At 43.7% G+C, this 19998-nt stretch overlaps 1 protein-coding gene across 4 annotated transcripts in view; it reads left to right on the top strand.

The window, feature by feature from the left end:
• Positions 1–19998, top strand: part of unc13d (unc-13 homolog D (C. elegans)) — a 198255-nt gene that overhangs the window by 37012 nt on the left and 141245 nt on the right. For 3 of the 4 annotated variants that reach the window (XM_088000394.1, XM_088000395.1, XM_088000393.1), the window contains exon 2: positions 5534–5590. The exons of the other annotated variant lie outside the window; for it this stretch is intronic. In XM_088000394.1, coding sequence (XP_087856520.1) covers positions 5534–5590 — 57 coding nt within the window. The remainder of the gene's footprint in view (positions 1–5533; positions 5591–19998) is intronic. 4 annotated transcript variants of the gene reach the window in all.

Genomic DNA, 19998 nt, shown 5'->3' with positions numbered 1-19998 from the left:
TGTGTTGTCCCAGTTGAATAAATGGTGGAATAGTAGTGATTTGTTGGAATATCATCATGTAGTCCTATTCTCACTGTAATAAAGTATCATAACATTGTAGAATATTAATGCTATTGGAATAATTTCCCTGTAATAGAATGCTATAATTGTGTTGACATATCACCGTGATGTTATATTCTTACTGTTGTAGAATTTTGTGGTGCTGGAGCATTGTGTTGGAGTACTAACACTGTTTTGAAGTATTAACACCATTAACATATTGTGCTGTCGTATTGGTACAGTTCATGGAATAGTGGAGATTGATTACCAGTGCCCATCTGAGTGTGATGGAGTTGTACTGTGTTGTTGTAGTCTCACTGTTGTAGAACATTTTCAATGTGGTAGGATATTATCACTGAGGGAACATAGAATTTGGGAATAGGTTTAAGCCATTTGGCATTTAGATTTACTTCATCATTTAGTAAGATCATGGATTATCTCTGATTGTGGCCTGAGTTTCATTTTTCCTGTGTGCACCCCATAACTCTTGTCTCCCTTGTCAATCAAAAATCTATCAAACTCAACCTTGAATAAAATACCTTTTTTGTTATGATCAAGATATATCCTTTAAAATATGGCAAATTGGCTAACTGAGCTACTATGCAGAATTAAACAATATTCCCTTAATCTCAAAATACACAACACTATACAGACAACATATCAAAAGTATGAATGCAGAAGATAGAATAGGTTAACTTTTCACAGTTTCTTCAATGAGATCAAATTGTTGACAATCACAGAATGATGGAAGATCCTCTGACTAGATTTCAGATCTGTGAACTCTGATATTTGAAATTATATCGGGTGTTGCCCGGTTACCACCCTTGGCAACAGTTATTGGCTTGGCACAAAGAGAAAGAAAGTCAAATCTGCATCATCTAACCACCAACTTTATTTTTTTTTGTTAAAACAGACATGATATTCATACAAGACTATAATCTATGTGCGCAGCCACCATGTTTCTCTGACGTTCCCTGATCAGTCAAGGAATTTAAAGACTAATACTCGAGAAAAGAGTTCATGCTGGCCAGGCGATCTCTCAAGGTCATGATATAGTCTCTACGCTTCCAAACATAGAGTCCTTAACTTCAGTAAAGGTTGATCTCCTGAGTTTTCACTGCTGGAATGCCCAAAATCCTCCACTTTTATCCATTTCCTTTTCTTCCTGCATGTGGTGTCTTTTCCTCATTGGTTCTAGTTGTTCTGGTGAGCCTGTGTCTTTTTGTTACTGGTTCTGGCCCAAGGACACTGATAACATTGCCTCGTTACTCTTCCACCAAATAAGATTTATGCCCCCTGTCATTCCTCTGAGCTGACCTGGCTTGAACTGGTTCTGGCCAGCACAAGACAATGGCTGGGGCTTGGGTAACTTAGTTCACAAACTGTTGTTTTAATGTGTGAAAATCCCTTGCCCAATACAGGTTTCACAAATAATTCACTGAACATTCTTTCAGTTGGTTTCACTTTGATTCTTACTAAGAGACAGAGAGAGCGAGCCAGAGCTAGAGAACTCTTCCCTGTAAGCTTCTCCAACTGCCCACATCTAGGTCTGTAAAAACACACGCAAACTTCAATCCAGTTGTTGCTGGATAATGAACAGCACAGTTAGTATTCCTGATGAAGGGCTTTTGCCCGAAATGTCGATTTTCCTGCTCCTCGGATGCTGCTTGACCTGCTGTGCTTTTCCAGCGCTTCACTCTCGAATCTAACCTCCAACATCTGCAGTCCTCACTTTCGCTTAGCACAGTTCATAAGGCATTTCCAAATCTGTTCGTCCAGCAATTAAGGGCCATTAAATCTATCTCTACCACTTAAAAGCTTTACCGGACTATTCTCCCAAAAATCCTTGCAAATAATCAACAGTCCTCTTTTAATCTTTTGACCTTCAAAGAAATCAATGAAACACCTCCTTCAACCAAAGAATATCCAAATAGTTCTTCATAACTTCAGTTCCTCCAGTTTCTCATAGTCTATAAATATATCTGTGTCTAACATGTCTGCCCTAATTCTAGCCTTCCTCACAAGAGGAAGCATCCTTCCAGTATTCAACTGTCAAGTCTCCTCAGGATCTTGTACGTTTCAATAAGATCACCCCTTATATTTTGAACTCCAAATGAATTGGGCCTAGCCTGTTCAACCTTTCTTCAAGATAAACCCCTTTGTGCCAGAAATTACTCAAACGAACCTTCTCTGAATGGTTTTCAAAGCAATTTTCAAATCAAAGCAGTCACCGGGTTGTGAATGGGTTCCGTTCCTGTGTCTGTTTGCAAGTCGATTCAGAACACAATGCAGGATTGTAATTCATAAGTACAGGAAACAATCATACGTAGGATGTTTAAAATTGCATCCCCATATAGGATCAAGTTTGTAAACATGGGTATTGGTAAGCCAGATATTTGCAAATTGGGGACCCCCTGTATAGCTCTCTCCAAAAGAGAAAGGGGCGGGAAATTCATAAGGGATTTGGGAGAAAACTTTTTCACTCACCAAGTGGTGGTAATCTGGAATGCAGTGCCTGAGAAGATAGTGAAGGCCAGAAACCTTACAACCTTTAAAAAAAATTGGATGAGCTCTTCAAATATCATAGCATTCAAGGATATGGGATAAGTGTAGGAAATTGGGATTAGCGCACTTCTAATAGTGGTTATATTGGTGCAGACTTGATGGGCTGAAGGGTCTTTTCTGCACTCTATGAAATGAGGACTCCATAACTGTATGCACTATTCCAGATGTTGTCTCACCAAAGCTCTGTACAGCTGCAATAAAATTTCCCTGCTTTTATGTTCCCTTCCCAACAATAAATGTCCGTGTATAATTTGTCTTTCTCATCATTTGCTGTACTTGCATACCACTGTTGTGTGATTCATGTTCCAGAGCATCCAGATCCTTTTGTACTCTAGAGTTCTGCAATTTAAATCGTATCCACTTTATTTTCTGTATTTATAACCCACTTCTTTGAGCAAGGTCTCCATTATCATTGCATATTTTCACAGTTATTAGATTAGATTAGATTAGATTACTTACAGTGTGGAAACAGGCCCTTCGGCCCAACAAGTCCACACCGACCCACCGAAGCGCAACCCACCCATACCCCTACATTTACCCCTTACCTAACACTACAGGCAATTTAGCATGGCCAATTCACCTGACCTGCACATCTTTGGACTGTGGGAGGAAACCGGAGCACCTGGAGGAAACCCACGCAGACATGGGGAGAATGTGCAAACTCCACACAGTCAGTCACCTAAGGCGGGAATTGAACCCGGGTCTAACCACTGTGCCAACGTGCCGCCCACTGAAACTGACCAATCCTTTTTACCACACTCTACACATTCACATACCCTAATTTAGACTTCATTCTACCCCAGCTTTATACTGAACCCACCTAATTATCATACTATTTGTTACTTTGGTACTACCTTTCTCTTCCAGCTCCCAGTTCACCTCTCTGTTCTTACCTCCTCATTCACACAATTCTATTAAGTTAGTTTAAACCCTCTCCAAACTTAGCGTCAGCACATTACTACTTCCTGATATGCACCACTGCCTTTCCTGTTCTTTTCACCCTGTCACTATCTTACAAGATTGGTCTCAGCTGTTTGAGATTGAACAAGATGGAAATGTGATCAAATGATTTCAACCATTCCAAAATTTAAGTTGGAGTCATAGAGATGTACAACACGGAAACAGACTCTTTGGTCCAATTTGTCCATGCTGACTAGATATCCCAATCTAATCTAGTCCCATTTGCCAGCACTTGGCCCATATCCCTCTAAACCCTTCCTATTCATATACCCATTCAAATGCCTTTTAAATGTTGCAATTGTACCAGCCTCCACCGCTTCCTCTGGCAGCTCATTCCACACACGTACCACCCTCTGTGTGAAAAAGTTGCTCCTTAGGTCCCTTTTATATCTTTCCCCTCTCACCCTAAACCTATGCCCTCTAGTTCTGGACTCCCCGACCCCAGGGAAAAGACTTTGTCTACTTATCCTATCCATACCTCTCATGATTTTACAAACCTCTATGAGGTCACCCCTCAGCCTCTGACACTCCAGGGAAAAAGCACCCAGCCTATTCAGCCTCTCTCTATAGCTCAAATCCTCCAACACTGGCAACATTCTTGTAAATCTTTTCTGAACCCTCTCAAGTTCCTTCCGGTAGGAAGCCTACCAGAATTGCACACAATATTCCAAAAGTGGCTGAACCAACGTCCTGTACAGCTGCAGCATGACCTCCCAACTCCTGTAGTCAATATTCTGACCAATAAAGAAAAGCATACCAAACACCTTCTTCTCTATCTTATCTACCTATGACTCTACTTTCAAGGAGGTATGAACCTGCACTCCAAGGTCTCTTTGTTCAGCAACACTCCCCAGGATCTTACCATTAAGTGTATAAGTCCTGCTAACATTTGCTTCCTCAAAATGCAGCACCTCGCATTTATCTAAGTTAAACTCCATCTGCCACTACTCAGCCCATTGGCCCATCTGATCAAGATCCCATTGAGGAACCTTCTTCGCTGTCCATTACACCTCCTGCAAACTTACTAACTTTACCTCCTATGTTCACATCCAAATCATTTATATAAATGATGAAAAATAGTGGTCCCAGCACCGATCCTTGTGGCACAGCACTGGTCGCAGGCCTCCAGTCTGAAAACCAACCCTCCACCACTACCCTCTGTCTTCTACCTTTGAGCCAGTTCTGTATCCAAATGGCTAGTCCTCCCTGTATTCCATGAGATCAAACCTTGCTAACCAGTCTCCCATGGGAACCTAGTCGAACGCCTTACTGAAGTCCATATAGGTCACATCTACTGCTCTGCCCTCATCAATCTTCTTTGTTACTTTTTCAAAAAACTCAATCAAGTTCATGAGACATGATTTCCCACACACAAAGCCATGCTGACTATCCATAATCAGTCTTTACCTTTCCAAATATGTGTAAATCCTGTCCCTTGGATTCCCTCCAACAACATGCCCACCACCGACGTCAGGCTCACCGATCTATAGTTCCCTGGTTTGTCCTTACCACCTTTCTTAAATAATGGGACCACATTAGCCAACCTCCAGTTTCAAGACATCCTCCTCTGTAATATGGACATTTTTCAAGATGTCACCATCTATTTCCCCACATTTTCTATCTTCCATTTCTTCTCCACAGTAAACACTGATGCAAAATACTCATTTAGTATCTCCCCCATCTCCTGCAGCTCCACACAAAAGTTACTTGAATATAAAGTATAGAATTCAGACATTCTATTATAATCCTGCAATTAATTGGCAGTATTTAAAAGCCCAGGTCAGGTAAGTGTTTAAGCTGAGGCCCAAAACTAATTAAGTGCTTAGACCTGCACGCAAATGATTTTGCTAATGCTTCTTTCTGTCTTCTATTATCTGTAATATAATTCTATATTGGCTCATATATTCTTGTGATCAATCAGGTATTGATTAAATAATGATCTAAGTGTGTTGTTAATATTATTCCACAGATGGAGCCACAGGCCCTGAAAGGAAAAACCAAACTTGCTCAGTTCACAAAGGAAGAGGTAAAAACATGTTCAAGAGTGTGAGTCTACACCTGTTTGTAAGTTATGGTGACTGTGTGTGTGGATATGTGTTGATATGTGTATGGTATATGCAAGCCTGACAGGAAAGCCATTTATTAGTTGGAACAAACGCAGAAAATGCTGGAAAGCAGGTCTGGCAGCATCTGTGAAGAGAGAAAGAGAGTTAACATTTGTAGTTTGGTCTGACACTTCTTCAGTTTTGTGCAGAAGGGACTTTGTTTCCACAAGGACTGTGAGGTGATCACTTTTACCAATGCTGCCACAAACAGACAGCTGGCAGATTGGTAAGGATGAAGTCAAGTATGTTTTACTGTCTTGTTGGCTTCCTCACCATCTGCTGCAGATGGGATCTAGCAGCTACATCCTTTATGACCTGACCAACTCAATCAGTAATTGCTGCTGCCGAGCCACTCTTGGTGATTGACATTAGTGGTATGTGGTAATCAGCAAGAGGTTTCCTTGCCCGTGTTTGACCTGATACTATGAGACTTCATGGAATCCGGAGTCAATTTTGAGGATTGCCAGGGCAATTCTCTCCCAGATATATGCCACTGTAGTGCCACCTCTGCTGGGTTTGTCCTGCTGGTGGAACGGAGATGGTGATGGTGGTATTTGAGACACTGTCTGCTTGGTATGATTCCATGAGTATGACTATGTTGCTTGACTAGTTTGTGAGATAGCGGTCCAAATTTTGGCACTGGCCCCCAGATGTAGTATGGAAGATTTTGAGGTGTTGACAGGGTTGTTTCTGCTGTTGTTGTTTCAAGTTTCATTCCTTTTTTTTGAGACTTTCTATTGTTTGATACAGCTGAGTGGTTTGCTAGGTCATTTCAGAATGAGTTAAGACTCAACCACGTTGCTGTGGGTCTGGAGTTACATGTAGGGCAGACAGGTGAGGATGGCAGATTTCTTGATGTGCCAGTTGGGTTTTTATGGCAAATGTTTCATTGTCATCATGAGACTTTTAATTCCAGGATTTATTAAATTGAAATTACACCATTTGCTACAGTGGTGGTGGGGGTGAAGGGGGGATTCAAATGCAGGTCCCCAGAACATTACTTGGGTCTCTGGATTAATAATCCAGTGACAACACCATGACTACCATCTCTGAATCATTGGCCAAAGTCTGACTCCAAAGACTTGAGCACATAATGTGGCTGCTATTCCTAATACAGGTCCAAGGAAGTTCAGCAATGGTGGCACTACCAGCTGTTAGATGAGATATTAAGAAGAGGCAAATATTTGCCTTCTTGGGTGGGCATAAACCATCCCATGATGTAATTTTGAAACATAGCGGAGGGACTGCATCCCAGTGTCTTGGCCAATATTGATTCTTCACCTGACCTCACCAAACCAGATAATCTGGACAATCAACCTGTCATATTTCACTGGATTACAATAGTGACTGCACTGAAAATTTACCTCCTTGGCTGTGAATCTCTTTGGAGATCATCATACAAACACTCAAAGAATATAAAATGAAGGATACGTGCATGGTTTCCAGTACTTATAAAGGCTCTGGATGTATTTTTTATTGGTCAATTGATGTGAATGTTGCATTTGAGAAGGTAGTCATGTTTGGTTTCTTGAAGCACTGCATCCGTTGAGGTGGAGGGAATGATTTTGACCCAGAAATAGTGGAGAGACAGAGATATATTTCCCAGCAATGGCTGTGTATGAAGGGGATCATGCAGGGGGTGATGTTCTCTGCTGCCCTTGACCTTCTGGAATTCACATTGTTGGACTTTGCATATTTGGAGAGTGATTTTGAGGGAACAATAGCAAATTACTGCAGTTCACCTTCTCAATGGACCTTGATGATATAGAAACTGATTGTTTAAAGAGCTGGATGGGATACCAATCAAGCAGGTTACTTTATCCTGAATGATGTTGAGCTTCTTAAGTGCTGTTGGAGCTGCAGCCATCCATCACACCTTTATTGTGCCTTGTAGGTGACATACAGCCATGGGGGAGATGGGAGGCAGAATTCCCTGCCTCTGACCTCTTCTTACAGTCAATGGAAAGTTCCCAGGCCAGAGGTGAGGAATCCTCTAGTGAGTAAGTCATCTATCTCTCCAAAGCCTGTCCACCATCTACAAGGCACAAGTCAGGAGTGTGACAGAATACTCCCCTATTGCCTGGTTGTGTGCAGCTCAAACAACATTCGACATGCGTGACACCATCCAAGACAAAGCAGCCCAGTTGATTGGTGCTACATTCACAAACATCTAATCACTCCCCCTTTCACCAAGTCTGCTTACTCAGCATTTTCCAAATCCATGACCACACACCACCAAGAAAGACAAGATCAGCAGATACATAGGAACACCACCACCTGCAAGTTCCCTTCCAAGTCACTTATTATCCTGACTTGAAAATATATTGTCATTCCTTCTGGGTCAAAATCCCAGACCTCTGTTTATAAAAGCATTATGAGTCTATCTACAGGACATTGACCACAACGGTTCAGGAAGGCAGCTCACCACCTCCTTCTCAGGAGTAATTAGGAAAGGGAAATAAATGCTAACTCCTCAAGCAAAGCACATATGGCTCTGAATGAATAAAAAAAGGATTTTGATAGTGAGCGATTCAGTGATGGTGATGGTGTTGAATGTGAAGTGGAGATGGTTCAATTCTATCTTGTTTGAGGTGGACCTGCAATCTTCTTCCTGACCTCTCCGCCCCCACCCCCACTCCCACTCCAGCCTATCACCCTCACCTTATCACCCTCACCTTAACCTCCTTCCACCTATCGCATTTCCAACGCCTCTCCCCCAAGTCCCTCCTCCCTACCTTTTATCTTAGCCTGCCTGGCATACTTTCCTCATTCCTGAAGAAGGGCTCATGCCCGAAACTTCGATTCTCCTGCTCCTTAAATACTGTCTGACCTGCTGCGCTTTTCCAGCAACATTTTCAGCTGTGGTCATTAACTGCCAGGAATGAATGGGGCGATGGACAGCTCACTGGATTATGATACAGAAGGAATATGATACATATGATGCATGTCTCCTCATCTGACTGAAAACATTCCTGGAGTTTCAAGTTTTGTCCTTCTTAGCAAGATTTCCAAATTGATTCTAAATCTCAAACCCTCCTCAATCAGATCTGCATGCAGGACTGCATTATGCTGTGTGTGACTTTTGCATGACCTGGCTGCAGGGTTGTATTATGCTGTGCATGGCTGTTGTGGACCTGTATGCAGGCCTGCATTATGCTGTGCATAATTGCTGTAGCAATGTATGCAGGCCTGCATTATGCTTTCCATGACTGTTGTAAACCATTGTGCAGGGCTGCAACATGCTCTGCACGGCAGTCCTCCGAGCAGTAGCCAGGATGTGGGGAGGAAGATAAATCAGGAGAGAGAAATGACATATAAATATTACAATACTTATGGGAGTCTTCAATACGCAGGTGGACTGGGAAAATTTGATTGGTAGCAGATCTCAAGAAAAAGAACTTTTAAAATGTCTACAATGTTAGAAACGAAAATCGCTTCTCAATAATCGCTCTAGACAAATTCAGGAAAACAAAGTTTTATTAACAAGTCAAGTCTGCAGAGTCGGGCACCTTTGAAGAAAAGGCGCGCTGAGGCTTACAAAGTCTCCCATTATATACAGTACAAGTCCCTCCTCTCCTTGGCTCTAACAAGCCATGAGGTTCACATTCTTAAAAACATCATTATTCTTATCACAAAGTCTGCAACAAATGGCTCCAGAGTCTCTAAAGTTGTTGTTTTTCTCACCCTGTAGTCTTATCAGTCAAAGACTTTAATCTGTAACAGATGTCTCTCGAGTCGTTCCCCTATCCTGGAGTCTTATCAGTCAAGGACTCATCCTTCCCGCCTGTGTTAATGGTTTCATCAATCAAAGGCCTGTTTGTTTTTACTCTGCTCACAAATTGTCAGCATTCTGCACAATTTAAACTATTCTACTTTTGAGTATATAAAATGTTCTAGAAAAGAAACAAAAGTTTTGTCTTTTATTATAGACCAGTCTGTGGTCCAGGCACATCTTAAAGTTTAAACCGAAATTACCTCTCACAATTCCACCCTTTTCTTTCTTTAAGATGTGCCTGACCAAGATAAGCCCCCCCTCCCTCAAGGGCCCGGGAAATCCTTGGTCTTTCGCAGCAACATCACTTTAAGTTCCCGCGTCCCATGTTGTGGAACCACCACTGCCTGGAGTCGGGAAATATTTTTCTGAATTAAAAACTGAATACAGGGAGTTAGGCAGGGTAATACGAGAAGAAGAATCATGCCTCCCCCAACCACCAGCAACGCCGTGCGCCACCAGCTACCACCTAGGAGACCATCCCACCATCCGATGCCACTAAGAGGACGCCAAGATTGTATTGGCACATGGGCCAATCTCCGAATTTCATCGGAAATTTTCAAAACCGCTTTACCATTATCGTCAATTTCTAGACAGCAGTTTGTCAGGTTAAATTTCCCGCACACACCCCCCTCCGAGGCCAACAGATAATCCAAGGCAAGTCGGTTTTGATATATAGCAGCCCTCATCTGATCCTGCTGCTTAGCCAACATCTCCAGGGCCAGGGCAGTCCGGTTAGTAATGACCTCTACGACTGCTTGGAGCCTGATAATTCGATTTAACATATAGATAGGAATGGGACACAAATGATCCCGAATAGATTCGAATCCCAAGTCTTACTGTAGTTCGACATTTGTCACATCTCCCCTCACCCTCCCCCACATACAGGAGTAAACTGATCAATATCCCCACCAATACAGTCCAAGTAGAGTTCATTATTGCTGTCTTTTCAGTTTTACCGACAACGGCTTGTCCCCTTGCTCGCATGTCCAGGTGCTTTCTTCTTCAGGCGGAACAGGCCCCTTTATCCTTGATGCATGGACCCACCCTTTTTCTTTCGTCCGAACAGCTGCTTCAGTTGTTAACAGAACCAGGAACGGTCCTTCCCACCGCGGCTGGAGCTTTTCGGCCTTCCAGGTCTTAACAAGTATCCAATCTCCGGGCTCCACCTTATGCAGGAGGAAGTCAAGCGGCGGAGTCTGAGCCAGGAGACCTTTCCTCCGGAGTTCTGCAAAAGAACGGGATAAGGCCAGTAAATAGGTTCGGATAAATACATCCCCCCCTTGTAGAGTGGGACATCCATCAACCTTACTCCAATACGGTAATCCGAATAGCATTTCATAGGGGGAAACCCCGACATCTCGACGAGGTGCCGTACGTATCCTCAATAGGGCAATGGGCAGGCACTTTGGCCAGGGTAACTTAGTTTCTAACATCAGCTTAGTCAATTGGGTCTTGAGCGTGCCATTCATTCTCTCAACTCGACCCGAACTCTGAGGATGCCAGGGTGCATGGAATTTCCATTGGATACCCAGGGCAGTACAGATCAAATGGTGTAGCTTAGAAACAAAATGCGTCCCGCAGTCGGAGTCGATAGATTCCATTATGCCATATCTCGGGATTATGTTCTCTAACAACAGTCGGGCCACGGTTGGTGCATCGTCTTTGGCAGTTGGGAAAGCCTCTACCCAGTGAGTGAAATGGTCTACTATTACTAGCAGATATTTCCATCTCTGTACTGGGGGTAATTCTGTAAAGTCGACTTGGATCCTCTGAAATGGCCTAATTGCGAGGGGCTGACCACCGGCTGGCATAGAACGCATGGCCTTCCGATTAATACGCCGGCAAGTGGGGCATCCGACTACCTCTTGTTGGGCTAATGTGTATATCCCCCTGCATACATAGTCTCTCAGGATTGTATCACACATGGCTTGCACCCCCCAGTGGGTCTGATGGTGTATTAATCTTTCTATCACAGGTTGTAACCCCTCCCGTCCTTCCATAGCAATCGGGTATTGTTTCCTTCTTACCGGGTCTCTTCCTGGTAACATGGTGATTTGGAGAGGTTTGATGTTTAGACCCCCTCTGTTCCCCTCTCGGTACCATACTTCCGGGTCTATTTGTTGATCATCTTCTTCAGTGAGGGCGAACAACCTTACCACCATTTCCCCGTTATTTGGTACCGTTCCGATCCCTAGTTTGACCTGCAAGTCTCTTCCTAACAAATTAAACCCCGCCGATGGCAGTAGAAGGAGGTCTCGTTTAGTAGTTCTGTTTTCATACCCAATTTCCACGTCCTCCACCACTGGGACTTGTAATTTCTGTCCTCCAATTCCAGATACCCCCATAACTTTTCCTCCTGCTCGGGTGCCGGGGGTATTTGGATTATACTTGATCTTTCGGCTCCCGAGTCCACCATAAATGTGATCTCCGATCCTTGGGGCCCTACTTTCAAGTTTACCAGGGGTTCCTGTCGATAGTCCTTTTGCCCCAAGGGTAGGAACCCCCGACCTCCCTAATCTTCCTCCATCAGGGCGTACGACCTCACCTCCCGCTTGTAGCGGGAGCACTCCCGTTTAAAATGTCCCTCTTCATTACAATAGTAACATCTGAGTGTCCTCTTCGTTTCCCTGTCGCGGTCTCGCGTTCCTCCACCCTTCCTTTGTTCCGGCCATGGTTCTCTTTTCCTCTGCTCTTGCCACGACTCTCCCCTTTCCTGTTTCTGCCACGGCTCTCCCTTTTCCTTTCTTCCAGCTGTCATTTGTTGCACCGTTTGCATCATTATCTTTGTCGCCTTCCTTTGCTTCTCATCGTCCCTTCTCACAAACACCTTTTGCGCCTCCCGTAGTAGTTCACTTAAAGATTTACTATCCCAATCATCCATTTTCTCTAACTTCTTTCGTATGTCCGGCCAGGCTTTTGATACAAACTCTACCCGTATGAGTTGTTGCCCCACGTCTGTCTCAGGGTCCACCCCAGCAAACTGCTGCAAATTCTTCCTAATCCTGTCTAGGAAGTCCGTAGGGGTTTCCTCCGGGTTTTGATGATTACCAAAGGCCTTGGTAAAATTGTGCCCCTTCGGGGCTGCGTGTCTTATTCCTTTTATCCAATATTCCCGCATGTCTCTCATGTTGCGCCGTCCTCCCTCCGTGTTCTTATCCCACTCGGGGTCGGTGAGGGGAAACTTCTGCTCCCCTCCTTCTCCCCCCTCTCTCTCCCAGACCAAGAGCGCAGCTTGTCGTATCATCTGACGCTCCTGGCTAGAGAACAATGTTTTCATGATGGAACACATCTCTTCCCACGTGTAAGTATTCGGACCCAGGAACTGATCCAATTGTTCAGCAAGTCCCATGGGGTCCTCTAGTAGACCCTTCATCTCCCTCCTGAAATTCCGTACTTCAGTACTCGTCAAGGGAACGTTCACATATCCCGTCCTTCCTTCCTCGCCCCCCATGGGCACTTCCCGGAGTGGATTCATTCTTGCAATCGAGACAGGGTTTTGTCTGTGACCCTTTCCAGCTTGAGATCTGGTCTGTACCCCTGAGGTAGTTTGTGATTCCTCCCCATTTTCTTCCCCTTCCCCTGAATCGTCGTCACCCAAAGGAACATTCTGTGGGGCAGACGGGGTCACGTAGGTCGGCGGTAAGTGATCTAAAGGGTCCCATTCTTTCTGCCCTTTCGAGTCTTTATTAGTTACCTGCATTTGGCAAGATATCGTAACCGGCAGCCAACAAAGGGCATAATCACTTTCTTCCAGATTAACATCAGGTTTTGAATTGACATATAAAATGAGGGCTTGCCGGACCCAGTCTTCGTCAGTACCGAATCTAGGCCACCACATTGAGTCGCCCTGAATAGGTTTCTGGGACCACTTTTGACAGTATTTTACCATCTTCCTTTTAGATTTTCCCTTTCTTCCACCCTGATCCCAATTATTTAGCATTCTCCCTAACGGACTATCGTCAGGTACCCCGGGGTATGTGTCATTGTCCCTGTTTAAGCCTACCTTTCCCTTAATCGCCTTAGATCCCTTATTTCCCATTTCCGAGGACTTCGTATTTTTCCCGTGATAATCTATCACAATGTAGCCAATTCCCGGACCTTCAGTCCCGTGATCGCCCAGGTTCCTTTGCAGGCACCCCCGGTCTTTGGATTCCTGTGTCCTACGTCTCTGTGACACAAATCACAGGCACCCCGTAGGTACACGTTCCTCCTCAAACACGGTCTCTGCAAAATCCCTCACAGGCGAGCCCCGGTCTCTAGATTCCTGAGTCCCACGTCTCTGTAGAAAAAAAAAATCCACAGGCACCCCGTAGGTACCCAGTCCTCCGGAAACACGGTCCCCGCAAGTTTTTTCTTACCTGGGTTCGGTGCACCGAAATTACTCGATCGTTAACCGTCCCCACTGCCTCGGGTACACCCCTCCTTTGTTTTCCTGAGCCTCCCGGATATCACTCGCTCAAGCCGCGCGGGGCGACAAGCAAGGAATCAGGGACTGCCGAACTCGGCAGGGTGCACCTTCTCCGATATCCTTCCTCAACTCCCCTTGCGGCCGGAGTGTTGATCCCGGACGAGCCCCCAAGTTGTTAGAAACGAAAATCGCTTCTCAATAATCGCTCTAGACAAATTCAGGAAAACAAAGTTTTATTAACAAGTCAAGTCTGCAGAGTCGGGCACCCTTGAAGAAAAGGCGCGCTGAGGCTTACAAAATCTCCCATTATATACAGTACAAGTCCCTCCTCTCCTTGGCTCTAACAAGCCATGAGGTTCACATTCTTAAAAACATCATTATTCTTATCACAAAGTCTGCAACAAATGGCTCCAGAGTCTCTAAAGTTGTTGTTTTTCTCACCCTGTAGTCTTATCAGTCAAAGACTTTAATCTGTAACAGATGTCTCTCGAGTCGTTCCCCTATCCTGGAGTCTTATCAGTCAAGGACTCATCCTTCCCGCCTGTGTTAATGGTTTCATCAATCAAGGGCCTGTTTGTTTTTACTCTGCTCACAAATTGTCAGCATTCTGCACAATTTAAACTATTCTACTTTTGAGTATATAAAATGTTCTAGAAAAGAAACAAAAGTTTTGTCTTTTATTATAGACCAGTCTGTGGTCCAGGCACATCTTAAAGTTTAAACCGAAATTACCTCTCACATACAAGATGGTTTTTTGGAGCAGATTGTTGGAGAGCCCAGTCGGGAACAGGCATTTCCAGATTTGGTGGTGATGTGTAATGTGGCAGACTTTATTTGAGAGCTTAAGGCGAAGGAACACCAAGGAGCAGTAATCATAATATGATAGAATTTACCCTGCAGCTTGAGAGGGAGAAGCTGGAATCAAATATAATACTATTACAATTGAGTAAGGGTAGGTAAAAAGACATGAGAGACCAAGTGGCCAGATTGGATTGGAAAGGGGAGCCTAGCAGGGAAGATGGTGGAGCAGCAATGGCAGGAGTTGCTGGGGGTAATTCGGGAGGCACAGCAGAAATTCATCCAAAGGAAGAAAGAACATACTAAGGGGAGGATGAGGCAACTGTGGTTGATGACAGAAGTCAGGGACAGCACAAAAGCAAAAAATAAGATGATGATTGGTGGGAAGCAGAGGATTGGGAAACTTTTAAAAAGAGGATAAAAAAAGCAATAAGGAGAGAGAGAGAGGATGAAATATAAGATTAAGCTAGCTAGTAATATAAAAGAAATTGCAACAGTTTTTATTTAGACATCTAAATATTAAGAGAGAGGCAACAGTAAATATTGGATGACTGGAAAATTAGTAATGGGGTCAGAGAAATGCCAGAGGAATTGAATAGGTATTTTTCATCAGTCTTCAAGGTGGAAGACACCAGAACTTTAAGACTGTCAGGGGACAGAGGTGACTGTAGTGGCCATCACTAAGTTGAAGATACTGGGGTAACTGAAAGGGCTGAAGGTGGATAAATCACCTGGATCAAATGGAATATGCCCCAGTGCTCTGAAGGGGAGAGCTGAAGAAATTGTAGAGGTATTGATGGTGATCTTTCAAGAATCATTGGAGCCAGGGAGGGTCCCAGAGGACTGTAAAATAGGTAATGTAATACTCCTGTTTAGGAAGGAGAGAGGCATAAGACAGGAGATTAGTTAGCCTGATTTCAGTAATCAGACTAAAATTGGTAAGATTTTAGAGTCCATTATTAAGAATGAGATTGTGGAATACTTGGAAGTCCATGATAGATAGGGAGGAGTCAGTACAGCTTTGTCAAGGGGAGGTCACGCCTGACAACTTTGTTAAAATTCTTTGAGGTAACAAACAAGTTAGACAAAGGAGAGCCAGTGGACATGATCTATTTGGATTTTTAGAAGGCCTTTGATGCCACACAGGAGACTGCTAAATAAGATGAGAACACATGGTATTAGGGACAAGGTACTGGGTTAGAAAAAGGATTGGCTGACTGGCGGAAAGCAAATGGTATGAATAAAGGGTTTTTTTTTAGGCTGGCAACCAGTGATTAGTGGAGTTCCACAGGGATCCATGTTGGGACCACAACTATTCATAGAATTATAAAATCCCTACGGTGTGGAAACAGACCATTTGGCCCAACAAGTCCACATGGACCTCTGAACAGTTCCAGACCCATTCCAAAATCCTATTTCTCTACATTTACTCCTGACTGATGCACCTAACCTCACATCCCTGAACACTATGGGCAATTTAGCATGGCCAATTCACCTAACCTGCACATCTTTGGATTGTGGAAGGAAACCAGAGCACCCGGAGGAAACCCACGCAGACACGGGGAGAATATTCACGTTCTACATTGACAATCTTGATGAAGGAACTGAAGGCATTGTTGCTGAGTTTGCAGATGACACAAAAATAGGGGGAGGGACAGGTAGTATTGAGTAAGTGGGGAAGCGGCAGAAGAACTTGGACAGGCTAGAAGTGTGGGCAAAGAAGTGGCAGATGGAATACAATATGGAAAAATGTGAGATTATGCACTTTTGTAGGAAGAATCAAGGTAAAGACTATTTTCTAAATGGGCAAAGACTTAAGAAATCTGAAGCACAAAGGGACTTGAGAGACCTATCTCAGGATTCTCTGAAGATTAACATGGAGATTTAGGTGGCAGTTAGGAAGCAAATGCAATGTTTGCATTCATCTCAAAAGGGCTGGAATACAAGAGCAGAGATGTATTGCTGAGGCTGTATAAGGCTCTGGTCAGATTGGTTTTGGACTTTTGTGAGCAGGTTTGGGTCCTATACCTAAGAAAGGATGTGCTGGTGTGGGAGGAGGTCTAGAAAAGGTCTACAAGAATGCTTCTGGAGTTGAAGGGCTTGTCATATAAGACATGGTTGAGGACTCTGTGTCTATACTCGATGGAGTAGAACGTAGAACATAGAACATAGAAAAATACAGCGCAGTACAGGCCCTTTGGCCCTCGATGTTGCGCCGATCCAAGCCCACCTAACCTACACTAGTCCACTATCCTCCATATGCCTATCCAATGCCCATTTAAATGCCATAAAAAGGGAGAGTCCACTACTGCTACTGGCAGGGCATTCCATGAACTCACGACTCGCTGAGTAAAGAACCTACCCCTAACATCTGTCCTATACCTACCACCCCTTAATTTAAAGCTATGCCCCCTCGTAATAGCTGACTCCATACGTGGAAAAAGTTTAGAAGGATGGATGGTGGAAATCTCATTAAAACCTATAGAATACTGAGAGAACTGGATAGATTGGATGTGGAGAAGATCTTTCCACTAGTAGATGAGACTAAGGCCTGAGGGCACAGCCTCAAGTGAAGGGATGACCCTTAAGAACTGAGATGAGAACAGATTTCTTCAGCCTGAAGTGATTAATCTGTGGAACTCATGGACATAGAGGGCTGTGGAGACCAAGTCATTGAGCGTATTTAAGATAGAGATGGGTTCTTGATTGGTAAGGGGATCAAGGGTTATTGTCGAATCCCTACAGTGTGGAAAGAGGCCCTTCAGCTCAACAAGCCCACACCGACCCTCCGAAGAGTAACCCATCCCAACCTCTTTTTACTCCTGACTAATGCACCTAGTCTACCCTGAACACTTTGGGCAATTTGGCATGCCCAGTTCACCTAACCTGCACATCTTTGGATTGTGGGAGGAAACTGGAGCTCCCGGAGGAAACCCATGCAGACATGGGGAGAATGTGCAAATTCCACACAGATAGTTGCCCAAGGCTGGAATCGAACCTGGGTCCCTGGTGCTGTGAGCCAGCAGTGCTAACCACTGAGCCACCATGCCACCCTAGTTATGGGGAGAATCCAGGAGAATGGGGTTGAGAAACATACCAGTCATGATTGAATAGTAGAGTAGACTTGATGGGCCGAATTGCCTAACTGTGCTCGTATCTAATATGGTCTTATGGTCCGTGGCCATTGTAGACCTGCATGCAGCCTTGCATTATGCTCTGCATGACAACTGTATTTTCCTTACAGCAAGTTAAGTCACAATGTTTGTAATGGTAAAATATGGAAAGATTTTCATACAATCAGCTGATTTTTCATCGGTCATAAAAGGATATTGAGGTTTCCAATGTTGGCATGGAATATATTGATATGCTGAAATATAGGATGTGGGTGAAGATTGTTCAGAATATTAACAATAATATGAGCTGAATGGCCTAAATCTGTGTTGTCTGTTCTGTATAATTTTCTACAGAAAACGGATGCAAACCTTACACCAGTAGATGTGGGGATGTATTGTACCACCAAATGTTTTTCCTTCAGGATGTAAGTTTGCTCACTGAGCTGGTAATTTGCTTTCAGATGTTTTGTCACCATGCTCAGTAACATCATCAGTGAGCCTGCGATGAAGCTGGTGTACTGTCCCACTTGTTGTTTATGTGTCTTGCTCTGAGGTTGAGGGTGATATCACTTCCGGTTTTTTTTTGAGAGGTTGGTAAATGAGGCCCTAATCGATACATTTATTAATGGAGTTCCAGTTTGAATGCTAGGCCTCTAGGAAATCCCATGCATGTCTTTGTTTAGCCTGTCCCAGGATGAATGTATTGTCCCAGTCGAACTGGTGTCCCTCTTCGTCAGTGTGTATGGATACTAGTGACAGTTGGTCATGTCTTCTGGTGGATAGTTGGTGCTCATGTATCCTGGTGGCTAGTTTCCTGCCCGTCTGTCCAATGTAATGTTTGTTGCAGTCCTTGCAGGGTATTTTGTATATGACGTTTGTTCTTCTGGCTGTGGATATGAGTTCCTTTAAATTCATCAGGAGCTGTTTCAGTGTGGTAGTAGGTTTGTGGGCTACCATGATGCCTAAGGGCCGGAGTAGTCTGGTCATCATCTTCAAGATGTCTTTAATATATGGCAGGGTAGCTAGACTCTCTGGGTGTGTACTGTTTTCTTCTTTAGGTCTGTCGTTTAGGAATTAGCGGACTGCGCTTATTGGGTACCCGCTGTTCCTGAATACGTTATATAGGTGTTTTACCTCAGCTTCTTGTAGTTCCTGGGTGATGCAGTGTGTTATGGCTCATTTAAATAATGTCCTGATGCAGCTCCGTTTGTGGGTATTGGTTCTTCATCTTACCCTGAGTTGAGGAGTTAGTGGCTACAGAAAGTGTCTTTCAGATGATTATAGTAGCTCAACTGTGTAGGGCACCAAGACATTTTCCATTGAGCTTTCTCATTTTGTCTGTCCACAATGAATTATTTGACTCAATTTTGCAATGGTTGAAGCAACAATTTCGTCTCATAGTCAAGCGACAACTAGCTTTGATAATGCACAATTGTAGGGTGAACACTGGTTACTGACTGGCTGCAATAACAGTCTCCACAGGAGTGCTTTTGGGTGTGAAATATTTTGTTAAACTGATGCTTGCATTCTGACACTGACAACTTCTGTACTTCCATCTATCTTTTCACATCTCCAATGCCTCAGTTTTTAACCAGAAATGACATTGGTCACATGTTGTTCCAACTCAGCAACCAGATCTTCTTTACAATCCACTTTCTGAAATTGGATCAAAAAAACCAACCAGCTTAATACACACCATCCAGCTTTTTCCTAAGAACCTTGCAGGCACCCTCTTTTCTTTCATTCTCAAGTGACTATTTAATTGTTTATTGATTCCTCAGCACAATACTATCAAATGTTGCTTGTGTATTATCTTGATGAATGAATGAATTTATTACTATTTATGAACAATGAATTTGAATTAGATTCAGGGGTGCTGCCGGAAGACTGGAGAATTGCAAGTATTATATCCTTGATCAAAAGGGAAGAAGGACAGATATGTCAGAGACAGGCTAATCAGTTCATTAGCAGGGCTGGGAAAGCTTTCAGGAAAAAGTTAATAACTATCAGGGAAATGGGTGGTGGATCAAGGACAAAACTCTCAAAGACTTACCTCACAAAAAGGAAGATGATTGTGACTCTTGGAGGTCAATCATCTCAGCTCCAAGACATCCATAGAACATAGAGGGTGGTACTAGATGGTAAGTATTCAGCCTGGAGCTCGGTGACCAGTGGTGTTCCTCTGTTCTGGAACCTCTGCTCTTTGTGATTTTTATAAATGACTTGGATGAGGAT

This window comes from Chiloscyllium plagiosum, unplaced genomic scaffold (genome assembly GCF_037043375.1).
Source record: "Chiloscyllium plagiosum isolate Xiang-an unplaced genomic scaffold, Cpla_swu_hap1 HiC_scaffold_25, whole genome shotgun sequence".
Taxonomy (NCBI): Eukaryota; Metazoa; Chordata; class Chondrichthyes; order Orectolobiformes; family Hemiscylliidae; genus Chiloscyllium; species Chiloscyllium plagiosum.
This window is presented reverse-complemented; position numbering and strand designations above follow the sequence as displayed.